Source organism: Staurois parvus, unplaced genomic scaffold (assembly GCF_062004578.1).
Source record: "Staurois parvus isolate SC_StPar_1 unplaced genomic scaffold, SC_StPar_1.0 ptg000275l, whole genome shotgun sequence".
Classification (NCBI taxonomy): domain Eukaryota; kingdom Metazoa; phylum Chordata; class Amphibia; order Anura; family Ranidae; genus Staurois; species Staurois parvus.
Genome location: NW_028318071.1, coordinates 3,574,181 through 3,599,009, shown reverse-complemented (window position 1 = coordinate 3,599,009; position 24,829 = coordinate 3,574,181). Strand labels below are relative to the sequence as shown.

The window sequence follows — 24,829 nt, the reverse complement described above, 5'->3', positions numbered from 1 at the left end:
CCCGGAATCAGACGCACAAAGCAGACTTGCTAAGAGGCACGTCTAACACCATGAAAAATCACTGCAGAGACATGTTCACTTTGAAATTTGCTTTGCCAAATATCAGGACTTCACTTTAAACAATATCTGCCATTTCAAAAAAAATTAAGAATGTGTTAAAAATAGTTTTTTTAAAGTAAATCAACACAGTAAAAAACTAGACGCCCGTGCAGTGTCTTTAGCCGATATAAATGCTAATGTGCAGAACACATTTTAGACATCCTCTGTGGGCGCTTGCTTTTTAGCCACTGCTCAATAGTAAATCTCAGTGTGGATTCCTCTGACAGCCGGCACTCGGTCGCGTCTACTATGTTTAACAAACAGCACTAAGCATATCTTTATGTATTCTAATTTAATTTCCTTAGTTCTAGTGATTCTATTTTTGTTTCTTATCCTTTATAATTATTTCTGTAATGATTTTACTTATTTCGAAGGTCTAGATAATATTTATTTTAACAGCTGAATGTAAAAATAAAGCTCTGCAATAAAAAAACAAAAAACAAAAAAAAAACAGCGTGGGTCCCCCTTCTCATCCATACCAAGCCCTTCAGGTCTGGTATGGATATTAAGGGGGAACTCCACGCCGAAATTTAAAAAAAAAAAAAACAGCGTGGGGACCCCCTCAATAACCATACCAGACCCTTATCCGAGCATGCAGCCCGGCAGGTCAGGAAAGGGGGGGGACGAGCGAGCGCCCCCCCCTCCTGAACCATACCAGGCCACATGCCCTCAACATGGGGGGGTGCTTTGGGGCAGGGGGGGCTCCCCCCCAAAGCACCTTGTCCCCATGTCTATGAGGACAAGGGCCTCTTCCCCACAACCCTGGCCGGTGGTTGTGTGGGTCTGCGGGTGGGGGTTTATCAGAATCTGGAAGCCCCCTTTAACAAGGGGGCCCCCAGATCCCGCCCCCCTCACGTGAATGAGTCTGCGGTACATGGTCCCGCGACTCATTCACAAAAAAACAAAGTGTGGTGTAAAAAAAACACAGTACAAGGTCTTTTTCACGTCGGCGGCGGCAACGACCCGAAAAAGAAAAAAAAAAAGTTCCGCTCCAGTCGGAGGCTTCCACCCTTGTGAAAAAAAGGCTAGCTGACAGTTCTTAAATAGGTTAGGGGCGGGGCCAGCCGGGGACATCATCCCCGCCCCTTACCTATTTAAGAACTGTCACCCTGTCTCTCCACTGAGGCTAACTAGCTGAATGCAGGAGACAGTCTGACAGTTCTTATATAGGTATGGGGCGGGGCCAGCTGGGGAAATCATCCGAGTGACCCCGCCCCATGTCACATGCTTGCTGATCCCCAACTGGCCCCGCCCCAAACCTATTTAAGAACTGTCAGCTAGCCTTTTTTTCACAAGGCTGGAAGCCTCTGACGGGAGCGGAACTTTTTTTCTTTTTTCGGGTTGCCGCCGCCGTGATTGACGTTGGATCTACTTCGGGGGACATTGTTTTAATAAAGGACTTGTCAAAGACCCTGTACTGTGTTTTTTTTACACCACACTTTGTTTTTTTGTGAATGAGTCGCGGGACCATGTACCACAGACGCATTCACGTGGGGGGGGGGCGGGATCTGGGGGCCCTCTTGTTAAAGGGGGCTTCCAGATTCTGATAATCACCCCGCCCGCAGACCCCCCCAACCACCGGCCAGGGTTGTGGGGAAGAGGCCCTTGTCCTCATCGACATGGGGACAAGGTTATTTGGGGGGGAGCCCCCTGCCCCAAAGCACCCCCCCATGTTGAGGGCATGTGGCCTGGTATGATTCAGGAGGGGGGGCGCTCTCTCGTCCCCCCCCCTTTCCTGACCTGCCGGGCTGTATGCTCGGATAAGGGTCTGGTATGGATATTGAGGGGGTCCCCACGCTGTTTTTTTTACATTTTGACGTGGCGTTCCCCTTTAATATCCATAACAGACCTGAAGGGCTTGGTATGGATGGGAGGGGGGACCCACGCTGTTTTTTTTATTATTTATTTAATTCACAGAAATAATTTAAAATTCAGCTGTCAGTGGGAAACCCCGATGACAGCTGAAACATTCCTTCTGTCCCTGCAGAGAGCTCCGCTATTATATTTGACATTAAAAAGTATAGAGACTGCAACATTGTATCTATTTGTATCCATTTCGGATATAGATGTTTTTATTCGGATACATATAGATACAATGTTGCAACCTTTATACTTTTTAATGTCAAATATAATAGAGCTCTCTGCAGGGACAGAAGGAATGTTTCAGCTGTTATCGGGGTTTCCTATTATATTTGCCGGCCATAGACGGGGCGAAAATCGGACAATTTTTTTTACCATTGGTGGTAACGTCGGCCCATTGAACAACCGATTTTTTTTTTTTTTTTTTTAAAAAACGGTCTATGGCCTGCATTTTTCTTCTTTTTCTTCTTCTTTTTTTTATTCTTCTTTTTCATTTTCTTCTTCTTTTTCTTCTTCTTCTTGCAGGTCATGGCTCATGTGCAGATTTTTTATCTGTTAAAAGATCAGCCAATTTGCCGATCATTGCAGCTAAAATCGGCCGATCTGCAAAATCGGCCGATTTTTATCCAAATTTACCAATTAAAAAAAGTGGCAAAATCCCCAAAAATGGCTGACCAATTAACCCACTAACGGCCCAAAAATCAGCCGATTTTTTTTTTCGGATGATTTTAGACCCATCTAAAGCAGGCCATATATGGGTCTAAAATCGGCCGATTTTTCTGCGAAAAAAAACCGAACGATTTTCAGGCCGTTAGTGGGTTAATTGGTCAGTCGTTTTTCAGGATTTTGGCACATTTTTTTTATCAGTAAATTCGCTCGTCCCCCCCCTTATCAGTGCTCGCTCGTCCCCCCCCTTTCCTGACCTGCCGGGCTGCATGTAAACAATGTTTACTTTGAGTTTATTAAAAGATACAAAGTTTTCTGTAACTTCGGGGAAAGTGACTTCTAAGCTTGTGAACTATAGTGAAGAAAAAAAAAAGGCTGGTATTTGTATTTGAAAATCGGCGCCGACATACACTTTGTATTGCGAAAAAAATTATTAACAATTGTGTAAACCGAGGCATTATTTTCAATGGATTTTCATTCGTAAACTGCAACTGTTAAATTGCGTTAACTGAGGCGTTGGTAAACCGAGGTACGCCTGTATTAGTATTGCAATCCTTTGTATTGGGATACATAGAACCAACATACATCTAAATTGGCAACATAGCACAACATTTGTGTCACATTTGAGATATCTGGCTAGTTACACTGACCTTGCCCAGGGACCTAGGATTGATTCACACCACAGAAATACAGGCAGGTTTAGTGTTCAACAGCTCCGTGGATTAGTGGTTAGCACTACTGTCTCACAACGCTAGGGTTGTTGGTTTGAATCCCAACCACAGCAATGAATTTGCATGATCTCTGTGTGACTACCCTAACATAAATGTGCTGGTGGCAGCATCTTTGCTTTCTGTTTAAATGATCCCTAGAATGTGAATTAGAATGAGGCCTTGTCTGTTCAAACACCTTTAAAGTAGCACCTTATGTGAATGTCAAACCATGGGATGAGATAAGGGCCTGGACTAATGATTGATTGGATAATGCTGGATAATGCTGGTTTTCCATCCTTTGGGAAAGTTTGTCAAACCATGAGAAGAGTGAGCGAAAGAGATGGATTAAAAAAAAATAAATAAATAATGGCATGAAGACCCCCCCCCCACAAATCCATAACAGACCGTTATCTGAGCATGCAGTTACCGCATGCCTTCAAAGATTTATTTCCTTTGTTGAATTGCCTGCTTGGTTCACACTAGATGTGATTTAAAATTGTGCTTTTTGTTGGCAATTTCACCGTGTTTTCTGTAGATTTACCAATGAGCTATTGCGTTTTCAATTGTGTTTTGCATTGCGATTTCTATTGTAGTCTATATGTGAAATCGCTACAAAATGCTGAAAAAGTTAGATGAGAACTACTTTTGAAATTGTGCTGCAGCAAATCGCTTACGTTAAGACACTCACATCCACATTCATTAGATCGGATATCAGGTACAATTTCAATTCCCAAATCACACCTGAAATTGTGCACCCTGGATGCGACTTGGCATGCGATTTGCATGGCATGCGACTTGCAAATTGTATGCCAAGTCGCACCCTATTGTCTGCTATTAGAGCAGTCACATGAGTGCGTTTCCGACACTGATTTCTAAAGTAGTACATGTACTACTTTTGTGACGATTTGCATAGATATCTGTGTCAGATGTCTTGCAAATCATAAGGAAATCAGCATCTTCACTGTACGTCGCACAATTTCTAAATCGGCTTTGATGTGACCGCAGTGTAAGGCCTTTTTATGTTTGATTTCCTGAGTGTTTTTCCGATTTATGGGAAATACCGCATACTAGCAAAAGTGAAGTGACATTTTCAGTATTGCATGCGAGATGTGGTCATGTGACTGCCTTAACTCATGCGATAATCTGGAGTGAATTGTGCCCATAGGGCCAAGAAATATTGCCAATAGGGTTCCCTTTCACATCCCTGTTCAATGTTCTGTTGTATGCTGCACAGGTACAGTTCACTGTGGCTTTCTTTCTGACTCTAATTTGTGGGGCCTGTATACCAAGGGTTAACGCAGGTGGGAAGAGGATTCATCTGGTGCAAACACTTTCTCTGACCAAATGAATGACAGTGGTGGGTGTGGCCTACCTTATATATAGAGATGCAGTTGTGGCTGATTTTTGCCTGGTATAGGCACATTATTTCTGCAAGTCCTTGTCTGTGGTGGTTTGGGGAGGAAGAGATATTGTGGTGAATTGCCCCAGGCCACACTCACACTGTGTTTTGATGTGGGCTGTAAATGTTTTGCATGTTCTTCCTTCCAAGGTGTTTGTGTGTTATTGTACAATGATTGTGTTTATTACCTTTGCATTGTAATCCTAACACATGTCCATTGCTCTGCTCTTCCAAGTTTGCTTTATTTAGAATGAAATGCAGTTTTCAGACAAACATGGTGAGAAATGTATGTGTGGGGGATTTGGGGAGGGGGGAGGTGTTTATACAGTATTTTGGCATGTATGTATTCTTATATTGATATTTCGATCTGCAGCTTCTGTGAATAAGCCCAAGTGATTCATATTAACCATTTGTTTCCTGCTGTAACCCGTGAAAGCACAGTTCATTATAGGTATAATCTTTTAGATTGTAAGCTCTTATGAGCAGGACCGTTCTATTTTAGCAACATCAATCCTGCTTTTTTTTTTTTTTTTTTTTTTTCACACCAAGATTTTGAATGTAGCTTTTTGTTGCTGTCCAAATAAATGTGGAATGTGTATTTGATCAATAAACATTTGTACTATGTATTTTTTGGGGGGGATTATTTCATATTCTAGTTGTTTGTTGCACAGTGGCTAAATGGTTAGCACTTCCACCTGGCAGTACTAGGGTTGTTGGTTCAAATCCCAGCCATGGCACCTCCTGCCTGGAGGTTGCATGTTCTCCCTGTGCCTGTTTCCTCTGGGTACTCTGGTTTCCTCCCACACTCTAAAGACATGCTGGTAGGTTAATTGGATCCTGTCAAAATTGGCCCTAGTATATGTATGAATGTAAGTTAGGGCTCTTAGTACCCCCTTGAGGGTTAGGGACTGATGTGAATTTACCACATCTATATGTAAAGTGCTGCATAAATTAACAGCGCTATATAAGTATCTGAAATGTACTAGCACCCCAACACTTATTTTTGCTAGCTATATAATATGCCCACATCTTCCTTGTTAGAGCGCACATGTGCAAGTATGTCCAAAATAACAAACCAAAAGCCCCCTATTGCACGACAAGACCATGTTATGTACCAATGAATAGGTCATGTTCAATGTGCAGCTAGCTATTCTTTTTCTACAATCTTCTTAACAGTAATAAATTGGGCCCCCAATTTATGTTGACTTTGGGCCTTTACTGGCAAATATATATTCGCCAATGTCATATACACACAGTATAGCTGCAAGCATACATTCACCAATGCCAAATCTACAATAGAACTGCAAACATATATTTGCGAATGTCATATACACAATGGAGCCACATGTAAAATTGCTATGGTGCACAAATAAACAACAAGACGGCTGTTGGAGGAGGCGCTAGAGCAGCTGTCATACCGGAAATACGTCATGACGTTTGCGGAAGGACGTTTGCACACACCCGGAAGTGTGAGTGGATGGGAGTGTAGTTAGGAGAGTTTAGTGGTAATTTGCAAGTCTATTTTTTTAGTTTTGTGAATTGTTCTTTTGTGGAATTCCAGACCATATCTGGACATGGCGAGATCGCTGTTCTCCACCGAGGAGCTGATCCTCATTTGCTGGGGAAACATTACTAATAATTGTTGTATTTTCAGTTGAAAACATGTCCAATTCCTAGATCCATTGAGGTACATAGCAGAGGTTCAAGGTTCTTCCTAACTATACAGGTGGCACAGACACAAGCATACACCCAGGGCCACTGTTAGATATCATGGGGCCCCGTACAGCATACCTGACAGCCCCCCACCGCCAGAGAAAATATCCAAATTATATTTATGTTAAAAATAAACTAAAAACATTATTAATGGACATAATCCCAACCATATTCCTGTGAAATCTAAATGATAAAACTGTACTGTTCATAAATAAAGCTGTGTGTGTAATTGAGGTGTAATTGAGGTTTTGGGGCTCATGGGTGCTGTGGCCTGTAGAGTGGGAATCAGTGGTTTGTTTTTGTGGCTGTCGCCGTTTGCAGGCAACCTAAGTTACACTATGGAATTGCTGCAGGTCATAATTTGACAAGCATATGGGTGCAGGTGTACAGCCCTGAACACAGACAGAGCATTCAGGGCCACTTCCCCACGCCTTCACACCTGTCAGATTAAAACCTGTGTTCATACAGCTGCTGTGTCCCCATAGTATAACAGGTGGCTCTAGCCACATAAACAACCCACTCATTCATGCTGTACAGGCCAGAGGACCTGTGTGAATGGGGCATTTTTTACTTTTTTTTTTTTCCTCAGCTCGTTAATTTCAATGGCCTGCCTAATGTGTGGGAACATGCAAAAATACTGCAGGCATATTATTTTAAAAGTGTGTTGCACCTAACCGTGCACATCTGCAAACGGCATTGCATTTCTTTGCTGTGCTGGAAAATGTGTGTTCTTGCATGCGTTTCTGCACCACCAATGGTGTGAACAAGTCTTAAGGGCCAGTTCACACTATAGAAACAGTCTAGATGTGTTCCTGATCCGTTTTTGCATGCTCTTTTGGCATGCATGTTTTAATGTGTTCCAGTACATTTTGGATGCGTTTTGGACACGTTGCATTGCATTTTTGTATCCCTTCCAGTTAGTTTTTTCTACTTTCTTTTTATTCAATTTAATTAGGGACATGTGCGTTTTAGTACATTCAAGGACGTTTCAATGTGTTCCAGTACAGTTCTGTGCAGAAACAATGCAGCGTGGTCAACTTTGTTTACAGCACCTGCAATGCACTGAAAATGCAAGCGCTGATGTGAACTATGACATTGACAACCATATAACCTTCTTTCTGTGCGTTTGTGATGCCGAAAAAGCAACTGAAACACGTGAAACACACATGTAATGTGAACTGGTCCTAAAGATTATTAGAGGTAAGGGAACGGGACTGACCAGGGATTGTGAATTCAATCAGACTAGTGGTGATATACAATCAGCAATCGTATAATAATGTGAGATCTGAGCTGTAGCTGATAGAAAATGAGACACATTCACTTGATCAGTAAATAGTTAAAAAGAGTGGGGCGGTGATCCATAGATTTGCATATGGGACAGGTGATGATGGGGTGGGGGAGGGGGTCAAGTTGTATAAGGAGACAGATTTAAAAGAAGAGAAAAAAGTTACAATGAAATATACACAGCATGAAACTTGCACATTTCCTAATTGGCAGAAGAACAGGACGCAGGTAACATTCATCCACTTTCTAGTCATTAGGCAAAATCATAATTGATTGATCAATATTCCTGGCACTGACACAACCCAGAAAATTGATCCCCATTTTTTTAACATTCATAAATGTCAAGGAGCTTATAATCTAAGGGCAGAAACTCAGCCATGTAACTAGGTCCAATGAACCTAACAGCATGTCTTTTAAGTGTTGGCAGAAACACATCCATACAGGGAAAGCATGCAAACTGGGATGTAGCCATGACTGGGATTAGAACCCATGACCCAAGTGCTGTAAATTCTGAGCTCTAACCACTAAACCACTGTGGGAGACACAGTTTGCGATACAATGTAGAATAGTTACATTGTTTAAAAATGATAAAGCGAGCACTGGTCAAATTATATAGACTACTAAAATAGTATTACACAAGATAAATATAACCACGAACAGTAGTGCATGAACTCGTGAAAGGTCATCCACCCCTGTGACAGTGTACTACACTTTTAAGCACCTTTCTGGCTCCTGTGGCTGAGCTAATTCCTCCCCAGGACCATTTGCGCACCCACCCTGATGGATGGATGGAGCTGGATGACTAACCCATAGCTGCCAGCATACCGCTGCACCCCCAGATGTGTGATGTGTATAACCCATGTGCATTATTACTTTTGTTCTGGTGAGTGTAGACCAGTCCCAAGGGTGGTTTACATTTCACGAGTTCATGCACTACTGTCCGTCACGGAGAGACCACACGTGCCATTCATAGGCACTCTCTGAGTTGGTACTCTCACACGAAGGACATTCCATTATTCAGGAATGATTATATGAACTTATTTTAGCACCATTTACCATTTTACATCATTATTGCAATTCTTTGCACTTTTTGGTTTTTACATGCATTCATTATTGATCACATGCATTTATAGCGCTGCACTTGTCTTTAACATAGAATAGTTACGTCATTAAAGAGAATGAAGATATATAATTATATTGGGATTTGAGATATAAGTGTGAAAATGTTTAACATTTGAAAAAAAAAAGTATGACATTCATTAGTAAATGCATTAGTTTCCTGATCATTTTGGAGAAACAGCAAAAAAAAACAAAAAACAATTCTAATATAGATGTACTATTTGTTACATTCTAAATATTCTCTTTTGCTAACACAAAAACGCCAATGCTATAAAGCCCGCGCTTGTGCTCCATCTAGTGAACATATCCGGTATTGCACCTAAAAATGTGCCAGACGTGATTCCACATTTACTAATAGCAAAGTAGATGTTCATCAATGAGATTGCTAGACGCCTCTCAGAAGACTGACAGGTCTTGATTGATTTAATTGAGTCTGCCTGAATGGTCAGAGTCTGCTAGTAGACTCACGTCTTAGTAAATCAGGGCCTATAAGTCTATGGTCTAGCAATATATAATCCAATCTTGAATAAATCTCATGTGCGTGAGAGTAAAATGTATAATCTCTATCACTTAGATTTTTAATTCTCCAACTATCGACCAACTGACAATATTGTATCATTTTCTTTAGTTCTTTCAAATGTTTGTTCCCCTCTCAACTCATGAGATGTCGAGTCAAGCTGTGGTTCCATGCAACAGTTAAAATCTCATAATAAAATAAAACTCATGCAGTGCTAAAAGTATGATATAACACATAAAATCAAGTTAAATTACCTTATCTGTTATAGTGACATAAATAGATAATATAACATGACAAGCTATAATATTTGCAAAGGTTTAAAAATATGAAAGTGACCAAGTTCAATAACCTTATCTATTATAGTGACATAAATAGATGTCAAGATATAATATCCGCAAAAATTTAAGGTGCCAGATATCAATACACGCACTATGGCGTATGGTGAAGTTCAAATAAACACACTATAAACATATGGTGAAGTATAGATGTGATAAGAACGTCCCCAATTGGCGTTTCCAGGTGCATATGTGATTAGTCGGCCTCAGAGATTCTGCTCTCTCCTGGCTCTCATCCTACCTGTCACAACGCTCTTTCAGCGTTACCTATAATGCTACCACCTCCCCCTCACTCCCCCTCTCTGTTGGGGTCCCTCAAGGCTCTGTCCTTGGGCCCCTTCTCTTCTCCATCTACACCTCCTCCCTTGGCCAACTCATACACTCTCACGGCTTCAACTACCACCTATATGCCGACGACATACAAATCTATCTCTCAACCCCCCACCTCACCCCCTCGGTCTCTGTCCGAATCACACACCTACTGAGCGACATATCAGATTGGATGTCGCTCCACTTCCTTAAACTGAATTTCTCCAAAACCGAGTTTCTTGTCTTCCCCCCAGCCCGAACCCCAACCCCCATTGACTTCTCCATCACATCCAACAACGCCAATATCAAACCCGCCCTGCAGGCCAGAGTACTTGGTGTCCAACCTTGGACTCCAACCTATCCTTCCAGCCCCAAGTCCAATCTTTAACAAACTCGTGCAGACTCCACCTCCGCAACATCGCCAAAATCCGCACGTTCCTAACCCCAGAAACCACTAAACAGCTCATCCACTCCCTCATCATATCACGACTCGACTACTGCAACTCCCTCCTCACTGGCCTGCCTCGCCGCTGGCTATCCCCGCTTCAGTCGATCCTGAATACGGCTGCCAGACTCATTCACCTTTCTAACCGCTCCGTTTCCGCCACCCCCCTCTGCCAATCCCTCCACTGGCTTCCGATTGCGGAACGGATCAAATTTAAAATCCTAACACTGACATACAAAGCTGTCCACCATACTGCCCCGAACTACATCACCGACCTAATATCCAAGTACCACCCAGCATGCACACTCCGCTCCTCACAAGACCTCTTTCTCTCTAGTTCCCTGGTCTCCTCCTCCCATGCCCACCTCCAGGACTTCTCCAGGGTGTCACCCATCCTCTGGAACTCCCTTCCCCAACCCATCAGATTATCACCTACTCTCCTCTCCTTTAGGCGCACCCTGAAAACCCACCTCTTCAGGGAAGCCTACCCCCTGCTAACTTGACCGACCTCCTCCACTCTTCCTACCACTCCATCCCCCACAGCTATCTCCTCCTGTACCACTATCCCGTCCCTTCTAGATTGTAAGCTCAAAAGAGCAGGGCACTCAATCCCCTCATGTTTTGCATTGTATTGGTATTGTTCTGTCACATGTTCTGTCCCCCTTTGTAATGTACAGCGCTGAGTGAACTATTGGCGCTTTATAAATACTGTATAATAATAATAATAGTCTCTGATTAGTGTAGATCCGTGATGGTGAAAGATAAAATAAAATAAATGGCCGTAGATTGCACTCACCAGAGAGCGCAAATGAATGCGCATTTGAGTATTAAGGACCAACTCCTGGTCATCAGCATCAGGTTACTTAAAACATCAGGTCGTTTGGTGGGCATCAGGGGGGCAGACAGCACACCATCAGGTAGTATTCGGCACCGAGGATGGATTACCCACCAGGGGAATCACACTAGTAACTTCAGTCAGGTCACAATGGGTATCCTTGTGGAAAAGACTCACCAGAAGTGAGCCATAACAAAAAGACTTCCCATAGTGTCGTAACTTTTAATTTATTCAAGGTAAAAATGAAAAGATGAAATAAACTCACAATGGATAAATGATGTCCAAATAGTAACAATCTGGTAGTCTGATGTCCATAAGAAAGTGTACCAAGCATACTGTGTCAATGAGGCAGGCTTCCTGACATGTTTCGTGCGCAAGCACTTTTTCAAAGGCTGCCTGCCTCTCCTCATGACACTTCTTTTATATGGAGGTTCACACATGTGCAGTACCGTCTGTCACCACTGCTCGCACATGCCCAGAATGCTCGAGCGGCAGCCATATTACTGTAGGCCATATATGCCATAGAAAGCATAGGAACCATGCCATTCAAGGGGAAACAGGAGAAGGTGAAGGTCTCCATGTTAATATTCGATCCAGGCAATTAGATACCAATATTTAACTCAATGAAAAGCAGGTAAAGAGTCACAAATTACTGTTAGGTAATGATAGCTTAACACAACTGCTAAATATTGATTATTCTCAAGAAAAGCAGGATAATCAGCAGAAAGTCTGGAGGACTACAAGTGCCAGGAGGGTAAAAGTGAACACATTAGCAATAATGCTATGGTATACAATGCATGTATGTTACAGCAAAATTATGCAATATGCATAACCACCATTATAAATTTACATACAAAAAAACTAAATAATAATGGTAATAAATAATGCAGCCATTCACATGTAAACCTGATAGTACATAGATTAAACATATCCTGTAATAAAAATAAGCAACACATCAAATCATTATGAGATAATTATATAAAAATCGATTTGCATCAAGCATATAGTATGGATGTATAAAATGAACTCACGCAGTGAGTTATAGGCAACTAAAAATAAAACTCTGATATCCATTGAAAGTATCAACGGTATCATGTATGAATATTGAAATATGTAATAATATAGCTAAAAGGATAAATATAGCAATCATATATGTAAGTAAAGGAATATAAAGTGCAGTGATGGCGAACCTATCGCACGCAGAGCCATCTCAGTGGGCACACCATGAAGAAGAGGAAGAACGCGCACTTCTGTGCACCCCCGGGGGCGCAAATCGGGCGATCTCCGTGATCGCTGTGTCCTGCGGACACAGCTGATCACGTGACGTGGTAAAAGGCCAATCACTGCGGCCTTTTACCACGTGATCAGCTGTGTCCAATGACACGCTGATCACCGGGAAATGCAAATGCCGGTTCTCGGCTGCACTTTCCTCACGCTGTCAGATCGTGAGGAAAGTACTGCCGAACACCGGCAGTTGTCAGAGCAGGGAACGGCACCGATCATCAGGGTCACTGATCATCAGTGCCCTGATGATCGGTGCCCAGCAGTGCCACACACAAGTTCCGCCCACCTGTGCCCAGCAATGCACCCACCTGTGCCCAGCAGTGCGCCCACCTGTGCCCAGCAATGCACCCACCTGTGCCCACCTGTGCTGCCCACCTGTGCCCAGTAGTGCCACCCACCTGTGCCCAGTAGTGCCACCCACCTGTGCCCACCAGTGACACCCACCTGTGCCCACCAGTGCCACCCACCAGTGCCCATTAGTGCAGCCCAGCAGTGCTGCCAGTCAGTGCCGCCAGTCAGTGCCCAGCGGTTGTGCCAGTCAGTGCCCAGCAGTGCCGCCAGTCAGTGCCCAGCAGTGATGTCAGTCAGTGCCACCTATCAGTGCTGTCTATCAGTACCCATTATCAGTGTCGCCTATCAGTGCCACCAAGCAGTGCCGCATATCAGTGCCACCTATCTGTGACACCTCATTAGTGCTGCCCATCAGTGCCACCCATCAATGATGCCCAACAGTGCCGCCGGTCAGTGCCGTCTGTCAGTGCCTCCAGTTGGTGCTATCAGTCAGTGCCGCTTATCAGTGCCCATCATTTCCTGCATATCAGTGCACCATCAGTGCCTCCTCATCAATGCTCACCAGTGCCGCCTCATCAGTGCTACCTATCTGTGCCGCCTCATCAATGCCCATCAGTGCTGACTATCAGTGCAGCCTCACCAACGCACATCAAAGAAGAAATATTACCTGTTTGCAAAATTTTAGAATAGAAGCAAAGGAAACCTTTTATGTTTTGAATTTTTTGCTCTTTTTTCATTTATAGTGCAAAAAATAAAACACCCAGTGGTGATTAAATACCACCAAAAAAAGCTCTATTTGTGTGTGAAAATGATAAAAATTGCATATGGTTACAGTGTTGCATGACCGCACAATTGTCATTGTTAAGTGCAACAGCACTCAAAGCTGAAAATTGTCCTGGGCAGGAAGGGGGTAGAAGTGCCCGGTAGGCAAGTGATTAATTTCAGTGTTGGCACTTTGAAATAAAAAAGTTGGTTTTGTGTTGCAGTTTGGGCACTCGGGCTCAAAAAGGTTCGCCATCACTGATATAGTGAAATAAATACATTAATAAAATGTCACAATCAAATAGATAATAAAATATGGCGAAACTGTGTTAAAATGTTTAACATCTCCCAGGTGTAAATGTAAAATTCGATAAACGTACGGTATATAAATGTAAAATTTGGTAACTGTAGGATATGAATAGATCTAACTAGTGTCAATGAAACAGTTTATGTCAAGCTCTACATTCAGGCCCAAAGGTGTATGTGTGCGCAGTAAATAAATCCACTTTGTCTCAAGCCTTGACACCGCTCGTCGCTTAAAGGTGCCCCTCCAGTGTTTTTTAACAACGTCTATGCCTATAAATTTTAGACAATGTGGATTTCTATTGTGGGATTCACGAAAATGTAAGGATACAGAGTGTTCCTTAAAGCCCTTTTTGATATTGCTCAGATGTTCTCTGAGTCGATCACGTAATCTCCTAGTGGTTCTCCCCACATATTGTTTTCCACATGAACACTCCAAGAGGTGTACCACATGTGTGCTATTGCATGTGATAATCGTTTGGATGTCATACACCTTACTGGTACTGTTAGACCGAAAACTTTTAATTGTTTTTTTGTGAATACCATTATTGACACATAGCATGCATCTATTGCATGGATTATTATTATTATTATTATTATTATTATTATACAGTATTTATAAAGCGCCAATAGTTCGCTCAGCGCTGTACATTACAAAAGGGAGACAGAACATGTGACAGAACAATACCAATACAATGCAAGACATGAGGGGATCAAGGGCCCTGCTCTTTCGAGCTTACAATCTAGGAGGGAAGGGGTGGTGGCACAGGAGGAGATAGCTGTGGGGGATGGAGTGGTAGGAAGAGTGGAGGAGGTCGGCAAGTTAGCAGGGGGTGGGGTAGGCTTCCCTGAAGAGATGGGTTTTCAGGGTGCGCCTAAAGGAGAGGAGAGTAGGTGATAATATGATGGATAAAATCCTTTGTGATTAAAACATAAAGAGAGCTGCTTGGGAGGGTTAACAATGTTTGGGGCTAGAATGTTCCTCAAAGGGAGTGCCTTCTGGTATGTAATCTCCGGTCGGTCAGGTAGGATGGTGCCCAAAATCGGGTCGTTTTTTAGTATCGACCAATTTTTTCTAATAATTCTTGCTACCTGTTTATATTGCACTGAAAAGTTGGTGATAAATGGGCAAACTCTATCTCCTTTGTTCCTATTTTTTGAGCAAGAAAGTCTTCCCTATTAAGGTTGCTGACTTCCATCCTTTCTTTCTCCAGAATAGTTGCATTATACCCTTTTTCTAAAAATTGTTTCATGAGAGTTTCTGATTGTGTCATGAAATCAGCAATTTTATCGCAGTTCCTGCAAAGGCGTAAGAACTGTCCTTTTGGGATGTTATCTAGCCATTGAGGATGGTGGCAGCTGTCTTTAGGAATGAAGCTATTCCTGTCGGTAGCTTTAAAATAACTTTTGGTGAGAATTATAGTCCCATCGTTAAAAAGAGTCAAATCTAAAAACTTAATTTCACTATAACTGTACTGAAAAGTTAATTTGATGTTAAGATCGTTAAAATTGAGGGTTGTAAAAAAGTTGTTTAATGAAAATTCGTCGCCTTTCCAGAGAAGCAGAATATCGTCAATGTAGCGCCGGTAAAATAATAAGTCCGGCCAGTCTCTGGAATATATCAATTACTCCTCCCAATTTGTCATAAATAAATGAGCTAAACTGGGGGCAGATTTTGCCCCCATGGCAACGCCGGTAGTTTGCAGGTAGTATTTCTCCCCAAACCAAAAATAATTATGGTTCATAGCGAACTCAAGTAATTCAAGAATAAACTTCTTTTGGGCATTAGGTATATCGTCTGCTGTGTTTAGATAGAATCTGGCCGCTAGCATTCCATCTGCATGCTTGATGTTGCTAAACAGGGCAGCAACATCCGCTGTCACCATGAATGTAGGCTCCTGTATATTAATGCCTTTCAAATGTGTCAGGACTTGCTTTGTGTCCTTAAGAAAAGCTGGAGTATTACAGACCAGCGGTTGGAGGAAATAATCAATATATTCACCTATGCGTGAAGTGAGGGAACCAATACCACTAACTATCGGTCTACCTGGGGGGTTGACCGGGTTTTTGTGTATTTTGGGTAGACAGTAGAGAACTGGTAATTTAGGGGCGGTGGGGCAGAGGTATTCCTTCTCCCTTTTATTTAGAATCCCTGCATCAAAACCCCGTTTGAGAATTGATTTTATCATTCTTTTATAGGGAATGAGCGGGTTCTTATGTAATTCCGTATATGTGTTATCATTAAGGATCTCATATACTTGGGATAGATAATGTCAAGGTCCTACCTTTTCCCAGAGGTTATGTTACTCCATGTGCTGGCATCCATCTTGGATTTCTGCTGAGCATGGTGGGAAGCTTTTATGCCTTCAGGTCTCTGAGGTCCATCCCCCAGAGGGGTGTGGCTGATGACATATAAGCCTGTGATCCGCACATGCTCTTTGCACTTGTGTCTTGTGTCTTTGTCTTGCTACAGCTCTGTGTATATGCTCGTGACTCTTCTGGTATTCTGACTCGGCTTGTGACTAAGACCATTCTCTGTGTTTTCCTTCGATCTGACCTTCCGTTGCTGAACCCGGCCCGTGACCTGTGATTCTCTGTCTACTGTTTTGTACTGTTTTGTCCTGTTGTTGTCGACTCGGCTTGCCTGACTACGCTATTGTCATTCTCACCAGCTACACGCCATTTGCGTCGGCCATTACCGCAGCCGGGGTGTCTCGGGGGCCGCGACCTGGTTCCTGGCTGCGTCAAGTCCATCCCCACCATCAGGGGCCCTGGTGAAGGGCAGCCTGGGACTTAGACTCCGCGCCCTGAGGGACTTCGGTCTGTTGGTGGTGGTTGTCGTCAGCCAGTGCCTTACCCTGCCATTAGGCCTACCTGTCCGTTCCACAGCCCTGCCCTGACAGATAATCCTTGTCGAGAATAACTACCCAACCCCCTTTATCAGCGGGGCGGATTACTAGCTCTTTCTCTTTCAGGAGATTATTAGTAATTGTCTATACTTGTCTAGAGTTGTGGTGATTTACATTTTTTACTCTCAATCCCTCTAAATCTTTAATCACCATGTTTTTAAAAATATTGATGTGAGAATGGGCAGGAAGGTTGAAGAGCGAGGCATTCCGTAGGTTAGAGGTTTTTACACTCAATGCTCCTTGATTAGTTACTTCCCGAATGACGGGATTATTAATAAAATGTCTTTTTAAGGATAATCGCTGAGTAAATTTATGAATATCGATAAATGTATCGAATTTATTCAATTTTGCAGTTGGGGCATATTTTAAGCCTTTATTGAGAAGTGAAAGTTCTTCTTTGGTCAGGGGTTGTTTACTAAGGTTAAATATGCCATTTTTGTTTATGTTCTTCTCCTTTTGTCCGTTGCACCACATTCCTCCTCGTCTTCCTCTGGTCTTAAATTTCTTTTTAATACTGGGCCTCTCCCTAAAAAACGGTTATGGTGTTGTGTTGGATGGTATTGGGGTCCATTTTGATAATCGCCATTAGTCCGTTCCGGATGGTTATGGGTATAGAGGTTATTCTGATTCGAGTAAAAGGACTTGTTATACTGAGGGTCAACTCTACTTCTAGGTGGACCCGTCCTGTAAGTGTTATTGGAACTATAGTTCCTATCTCTGGAGAAAGTGCAGTTATGGGAATGATAGTAATTTTGTTGTTGGTTATGGTAAGAGTGAGATCCCGAATGTGGGTCAAAGTTGAAGGAGTGTCTCCTCCTATCGGTAGGCGAGTATGCTCTCCCTCTATATTGGGGTTTATTGGAATATTGATTATTGGGCCTATAATTCTGGCCCCCATGTTGTGGTCTATTCACCGGCATGGGGTGCTGTGTCATATTTCTATAACCAGTAGAGGGACTATAGGCATTATTGAGGGATTCAAATCTGTTATTAGTAGTTACATTATATAAACGTTTTGCCATGTCAACTGATTGTGTACGATGTCTTAGGTTGGGAGTGTTAGGAGTGTTAGGAGGTCTATGGGAATCCCTCCTAGGTTTATTGTATCTCTCATGATTGGCAGTCGAGATAGGGTTGCTGTCAACATTATCAGTGCTAGCAAAATCGTATCTTGAGGATTCCCATTTAAAAACTTCCTTCTCCCTATAATCATATAGGTCCCTCAGATATTTTTTCTTTTTCTTATTTCTTTGCTCTTTTTCAGTTTTCTCCAAAAGGAGTTTTAGTTTTTCGGATTCTGTTTGATACTCTTCACTGTCTTTAAATGGCATAAGTTTTTCCCTTGTCTTATTGATTTCTGTATCAAGGTAGGTTAGCTTTTTCTTTTTCCTCAAAATAAGAAATTTAAGTAGGTCTAGGCCCATATTGTTAAAAAACAAATACCATTCCGCTTCACTGTTGATATCGTCAGTTTCAGGTGGTATGTCCCATCTAAGGGATCTAGGCACCATATTCTCTTTTATATATTTCTCTAAGAATGAAATATCCCATAAAGTGCGTATCTCTGAGGTGGTATGATTAGTTAGGTGTATAAATAAACCATGTACGTCATTCTTTTCCTCTGTAAAAGTGAAAACATTGTCAGGTATAACTGACCGTTTGGACCTAAATTAAAAAATGTCCATATTGAATGAGTAGATTCAGTCAATTGACTCAGATGTGAGAAATAAATAATTACCCTGCAGCTCAGAAATAATGAGGTAAAAAACAAGCAAATCCAATCAGATAAAATGAGCGCTGGATAAACATATAAAAAGGAGCAGATAGCATGAAAGGTAAAAACTTCAAACCCTCTCATTAATAAGAAAATAAAACTCATGCAGCGCTAAAAGTATGATATAACACATAAAATCATAAATTATATATTATATGATACCAATATAACAAAATTAAAAAATATGAAAGTGACCAAGTTAAATGACCTTATCTGTTATAGTGTAATAAATAGATAATATAAGATGACAAGCTATATTATCCGCAAAGGTTTAAAAATATGAAAGTGACCAAGTTCAATGACCTTATCTATTATAGTGACATAAATAGATGACAGGATATAATATCCACAAAAATGTAAGGTGCCAGATATCAATACACCTTACTATGGTGAAGTGCAAATAAACGCACTATAAACATATGGTGAAGTATAGATGTGATAAGAACGTCCCCAATTGGCGTTTCCAGGTGCATATGTGATTAGTCTCTGATTATTTTTATTTTATCTTTCACCATCACGGATCTACACTAATCAGAGACTAATCACATATGCACCTGGAAACGCCAATTGGGGACGTTCTTATCACATCTATACCTATACCACCCTTGATTCAAGTTTAAAGTGTTGCTCCGACCACGGACGGTTTACCAGCCACCCATCCTCCTCCGTGCCCTGTCCCTCACTATATCTCATGCATCTTTGATGGTCCTTCTATATGGGAGAACTGGGGCTAAAAACAAAAAGAGGAGAGGAAAGAAAGGGAAAAAAAACATAACACACCTCTCCCCTCTCTATTCTCTATTCCTCCTCCCAACTACTTGCCAATTTTCTTTTCCCATAGCCCCTATCTCTCCTTCCTCCTCTTCCCACCCAGGTATCACCATTTTCTTTAATTCAAGTCTCTCACAAAAGTCTCTCATATCTTCTGGAAATCTTAGTCTTGCTGTCCTTCTGTTTTTCCATCCTATCAAACACGCCGGGAAGCCCCATCTATATTGCACATTTTGCTTCTTCATCTGCTCTAATAAATAAACCAGTTCACTTCATCACCTGCATGATTTTTGTTTGTTTTTTGAAGATCACGAATATATGTTAATTGGACTTTTTGGGAGAGTTTGTTCATTTGACATATGTATGGTTAATTATAAGGAATTTTTATAGTATTTTTGATTTATTTATTTAGTAAGGCACCGAACATTATACATATATTTTTGTTGCGTTTATAAGGCACCAAACACTATTCATATTTTTCCCTTTGCATAAGGGACCACGATTGTTAAATCTTCATGTTTATACTGAAAAGGATTTAAAAAGGGAGGATTTGTTTTCACGGAGTGTTGCTACAAGTGATTCCTGTGGTTATCACAAGATTTGCACTTTATTGGATCCAATTGGGATCAGAGCACTGTCTGTTTACTTATTGGTTTGTCACTTATTAATATCAGTGTCATATTATTATTATTTATAATTTTATATCATCTATTTGAGTAGTAGAGCACTGTGTATTTTAATAATTTAATATCATATGTTGATTTGTTAATTATTATTAGCGCTTCACTCTATATATATATAATGACATCCCGAATTGTCACAAGGAGACGTTCCTCTGGTGAAATGCTCATTCTCATCCAGGTGTCCTTTCTTGTCAATCTGGGTTTCATCCTCCTCAGAAGGTCATCAAAAGATATGATGGACATGCATGTAAAGTTATAAAATGTATCTGGATAATCACGCAGCCCAGCATACATGTTTGTAAAATATCCAGAAGATATTCAACGGGATATCAATGGATGGGTCCAGAATCATCATCGCGTCTACTTCTGTCTTCCCACTGTCTCTGTCTCCTCACCATCCTTAACAGAAGCAGTAGTGTAAGCCCATCAACTTTTTGTAAAACAGGATCCATATATGGATGCAAAAAAGGCTATTACAGCTTCTCTGTATGCTCTTTTGCTCTCAAAATGGTGGCGATGATGCATTCTGGGAAAGTGGGAGGCAACAAATAGCAAAGTGAGATGTTTCAGCTGAAAAATGCTAAAAAAACGCTGAAAAACGCGAATAAATGCAATGCAAAAACACTGAAAAACTAGCGTTTTTAACATGGCTATTATCAGCTGGTATCAGCAGTGTGAGGGAAACGTCCAGTGTGCATGAGGACTTAGACTGGAGACTGCAAGCCAGGCCTTCTTGTCTGACATCAGTGACTGACATCACATATGCTCTTCTGGAAGAATGGTCAAATATTACCATAGACACACTCCTAAACCCTGTGGACAGCCTTCCCAGAAGAGTTTAACCTGCAAAGGGTGGGCCAACTCCATATTGAGCCCTATGGACTAAGACTTGGATGCCATTCAAATTCATGTGCGTGTAAAGGCAGGCGTCCCAATACTTTTGGTAATATAGTATACATATATAAAGTGCTGCGTAAATTGACAGTGCTATAAGTACCTGTAATAAATATGAGGCACAAGGTTTTTTGTCTGGGGTTTAGTTATGCTTTAATTATAAAAGACCCCTGCTATGCACTTTCCAAGCACTGGCGGTTTCTATGTAGATTTTCAAACAAGGGATAACTTACCTGATATTACGGACTACAAAAAAAAGTATGCTAGTTTATGTAGGCAATGCTATATTTAATTTTCTTATAGCTCATACAGTAATAAATTGCAAAGAATGCAATTGTTTTAATATTTTACCAAAAGCTTACAATTACAGCAGATACTATAATGTAATTATTCTTCCACGTAACTAAAAAAATGTAATATCCAATATAGAATAACAATAAATATGGAAAAATGTTTTTATAATGCTCTCTCTGTGCAATGTGTTTTTCTTGTTGTGTCCTAGACATTGATGAATGTAAGAGTGACCCATGTGGTCATGGAAAGGGATTGTGTCTCAACACTGTTGGCTCATTTAACTGTCATTGCCATCATGGGTACAGACTGAATGTAACACATGGAACAAGATCTTGTGTGGGTAAGAGAACTGTATATTTTCAATCATGTCTGCCACATGTTATAAGATGTCTGATAATATTATTCCTAATCCTAGTTAGTACCATTACCAAATAAGCATGCCTGTGATTTTACAGGAAAGAAATGAAGCTGTAAATTTAGTGTATGTCCATTAGCATGTTGTACTTCATACTGTATTGTATTTTTCTTGTAATATCATTTAGTTGTCAGCAATTAAAGCATAGTATTGTGAATCCTGTGCACTTAGCTTAATATAATCATCTTGCCTGAACTATGAGCATTAATTAATCAACTGAAGACAATATCGTTCAGAATATGTGAAAATGTTATTTTATTTGAAACTGTGTGCAATATATTTACTGTATACAGCAAATCATTGTTTTATTTTCCATGAACAACCAGTAAGTGTACTATATGTACAGTAAGTAACTAAGTACTAAGTAAGAAGAACTATGTGAGACCTATTCACTTTGATCTTTACCTATAATATTGTCCTGTAAAGGTGCCAGTGGTATTGTGCAAAATAAGCATGCATGCCTGTGTGCTAATCTGAGAAAAAGAAAAGCTTGTTTTACACTTGATCATGGTGTAATGTTTATAGCCAACAAAATGTCCCTAAATAGAAGAAATACAATGTTAGTTGCTTTGTCAGAAGTCCTATTACTGTTCTAACAATATAGTTTATCTCAGATGTTGATGAGTGCTTAAGGTCTGGAATGTGTGGAGAGTCTCGCAGCTGTGTGAATTTTCCTGGCTACTATAAATGTGAATGTCAGACCGGATACAAAATAAAGAACAGAAGACCTCTATTGTGTGAAGGTAAGCAGAAATGAGGAATTGTTTGCTAAATTGTGGACATTGTATCCAAAAAATGCCAGATGTCCAACTTATGTTGATCTCAGCAGTGGTATGTACAGTAGGACTTTTTATCGTCATAGCATTGATTTAGTACTTTCTTTTGTGACAAAAATCAAAGTAAAAAACATTCAAGAATTTCTACCATCAGTAACAATGGTTCTGATTGGACTATCAAGCAAGGGGCTAGTGAACTACTACACCTAACTAGAGCTCCTGTAACTAAATCTATTAACTAGATTTTCACCATTATGTCCCGCCCCCCCCCCCCCCAAACCCTGTTAGCCACAATAGGTATATACTGTATATTACAGATAGTATACACATAGTACATACGTTATATGCAGACTGACTATGGTATCACTACCCATGGCCAACTTGCTCCCAAGTTTCCATCCAGTGTCAATTACCCAACCCTCCCCCACTGTTTATTATGATCTCCTCTTCTCTGTTCCTTCATCTACTGAAGCAAACAGGAAGCTCCCTGTTTGTGTTTGATATGTCCATGATACATTATTTAAATGTCCCAATTTTCATACTTTACATTAATACAATGAGCCGTGTAGTATGGGTCATGAGCACCAAATTCACCAAGATACATATACCAACAGTGAAGCAGGCCAAACCACACTTGTGTATTAGCCTCTTGACTGCTGAATTATGGGCAAATTTGAACCGTGAAATGCCACACTTTCTCCTCTCCTGACTCCAACTTTCACGAAAACCTTATTGTTCAGGTGGAGCAGAGCAAAATTCCAGATCACTTTGAAACTTTTGTCTCTTTCTGTGTATGTAGAGGATCAGCAATCCAGCATTGCAGTTGCAACTGTTTCTCCACAATCATGGTGTTAGCATAAGGAAAACCTAAATAGTCCTTGTAGTTTCAATCTGATTTATAAAAATCTAAACACTCCTAAAATCATTAACCACTTCAATACCGGGCATTTTTACCCCCTTCCTGCACAGGCCAATTTTCATGTTTCAGCTCTCTCCCACTTTGAATGACAATTGCGCGGTCATGCAACACTGTACCCAAACTGCATTTTTATCATTTTGTTCACACAACTAGAGCTTTCTTTTGGTGGTATTTAATCACCACTGGGGTTTTTATTTTTTTCTAAATTAACAAAAAAAGACCAAAAATGTTGAAAAAAAAACACGTTTTTCTTTGTTTCTGTTATAAAAGTTTGCAAATAAATAATTGTTCTTCATAAATTTAGGCCAAGATGTATTCTGCTACATTTCTTTGGTGAAAATAACCCAAATAAGTATTTATTATTTAGTCTGTAGGAAAGTTATAGAGTTCACAAACTATAGGATATATCTGAAAATTTATCAATCTTGAAGTACTGACAGCCAATCTAATTTCTTGAGGCCCAAAAATGTCAGAACAGTACAGATATCCCCCAAATGACCCCTTTTTGCAAAGTAGACAGTCCGACGTATTTCATAAGAGGCATGGCGAGTTTTTTGAAGTTGTAATTTTTTTGTCATAATTTTTCAGAAAATTAAGAAATTAAAACATATTTTTCACAATTTTGTTTTTACATACTGTCACCAGTGCAGTACAGTGTCATCATATAAAATAAAAAATGCAGCGCTAAGAATTATCGTAAATCAATAAAGTGATAAACATATGCATCAATGGGTGCTAAATCCTGTGGCAAGAAGTGTCACCAAATAATGATGAGAAATATGGTGAATGGATGATTAACACACAAATAGGTGAGTGGTACAGACAACAATGTTGAAAATATAAAATTAGTCCATGATGATAATTAAACAGATGATGGTGCTTGAGACTTCCGTGATAGGGAATAAATGTGCTGGCACTCACCAGAAGCACAAATTAAGTGCGCATGTATGTTAATTATCCAGACTGGTACTAGTAGTCATCAGGGCACTGGCAGGGGTAGGGGCTGCACTGGAACACTCAGCATACAAGGAGGATAATCCAGACCTCACAGCTTGGACCCTCTCAGCATGCACGAACAGCTCCTCCTACGTGCTCTCGCTCAGGGGCGGACTGACCATTCAAGAACTCGGGCACTGCCCGAGGGCCGGGGGTCAGTAGGGGGCCCCATGAAATGCCCCTGGTACCTTTTATAGGCTTTTTTTGAGTGTGGGCAAGGACACAGGGGCCCCATGATCCCCTATAGCCCGGGGCCCCATGAGTTGTCAGTCCACCCCTGCTCTCACCTTTATCGATCAAAAGTGACCAAATATCCACCTTAGATGGCTCAAAGTATAAAGGGCCACCAAACAAAAGTGCTTTCATAGTGTAGTATTTTAATCAAAAATATTCAGCTTATCTCCAAAAACATTTGGTACAAAAAGGTCAGATTTCAAAGTGATAAAAAAATGCTCAGTAGTCTAAAT

General features: G+C 40.9%; 1 protein-coding gene and 1 pseudogene across 6 annotated transcripts in view; one reads left to right on the top strand and one right to left on the bottom strand.

Moving 5' to 3' along the window:
* LOC149459089 (uncharacterized) overlaps positions 1 to 20,623 on the bottom strand; it is a 30,596-nt pseudogene extending 9,973 nt beyond the window's left edge.
* Positions 1 to 24,829, top strand: part of LOC149459085 (latent-transforming growth factor beta-binding protein 3-like) — a 999,560-nt gene that overhangs the window by 433,914 nt on the left and 540,817 nt on the right. For all 6 annotated transcript variants that reach the window (XM_089681663.1, XM_089681666.1, XM_089681665.1 and 3 more), the window contains exons 13-14: positions 21,465 to 21,596; positions 22,286 to 22,414. In XM_089681663.1, coding sequence (XP_089537789.1) covers positions 21,465 to 21,596; positions 22,286 to 22,414 — 261 coding nt within the window. The remainder of the gene's footprint in view (positions 1 to 21,464; positions 21,597 to 22,285; positions 22,415 to 24,829) is intronic.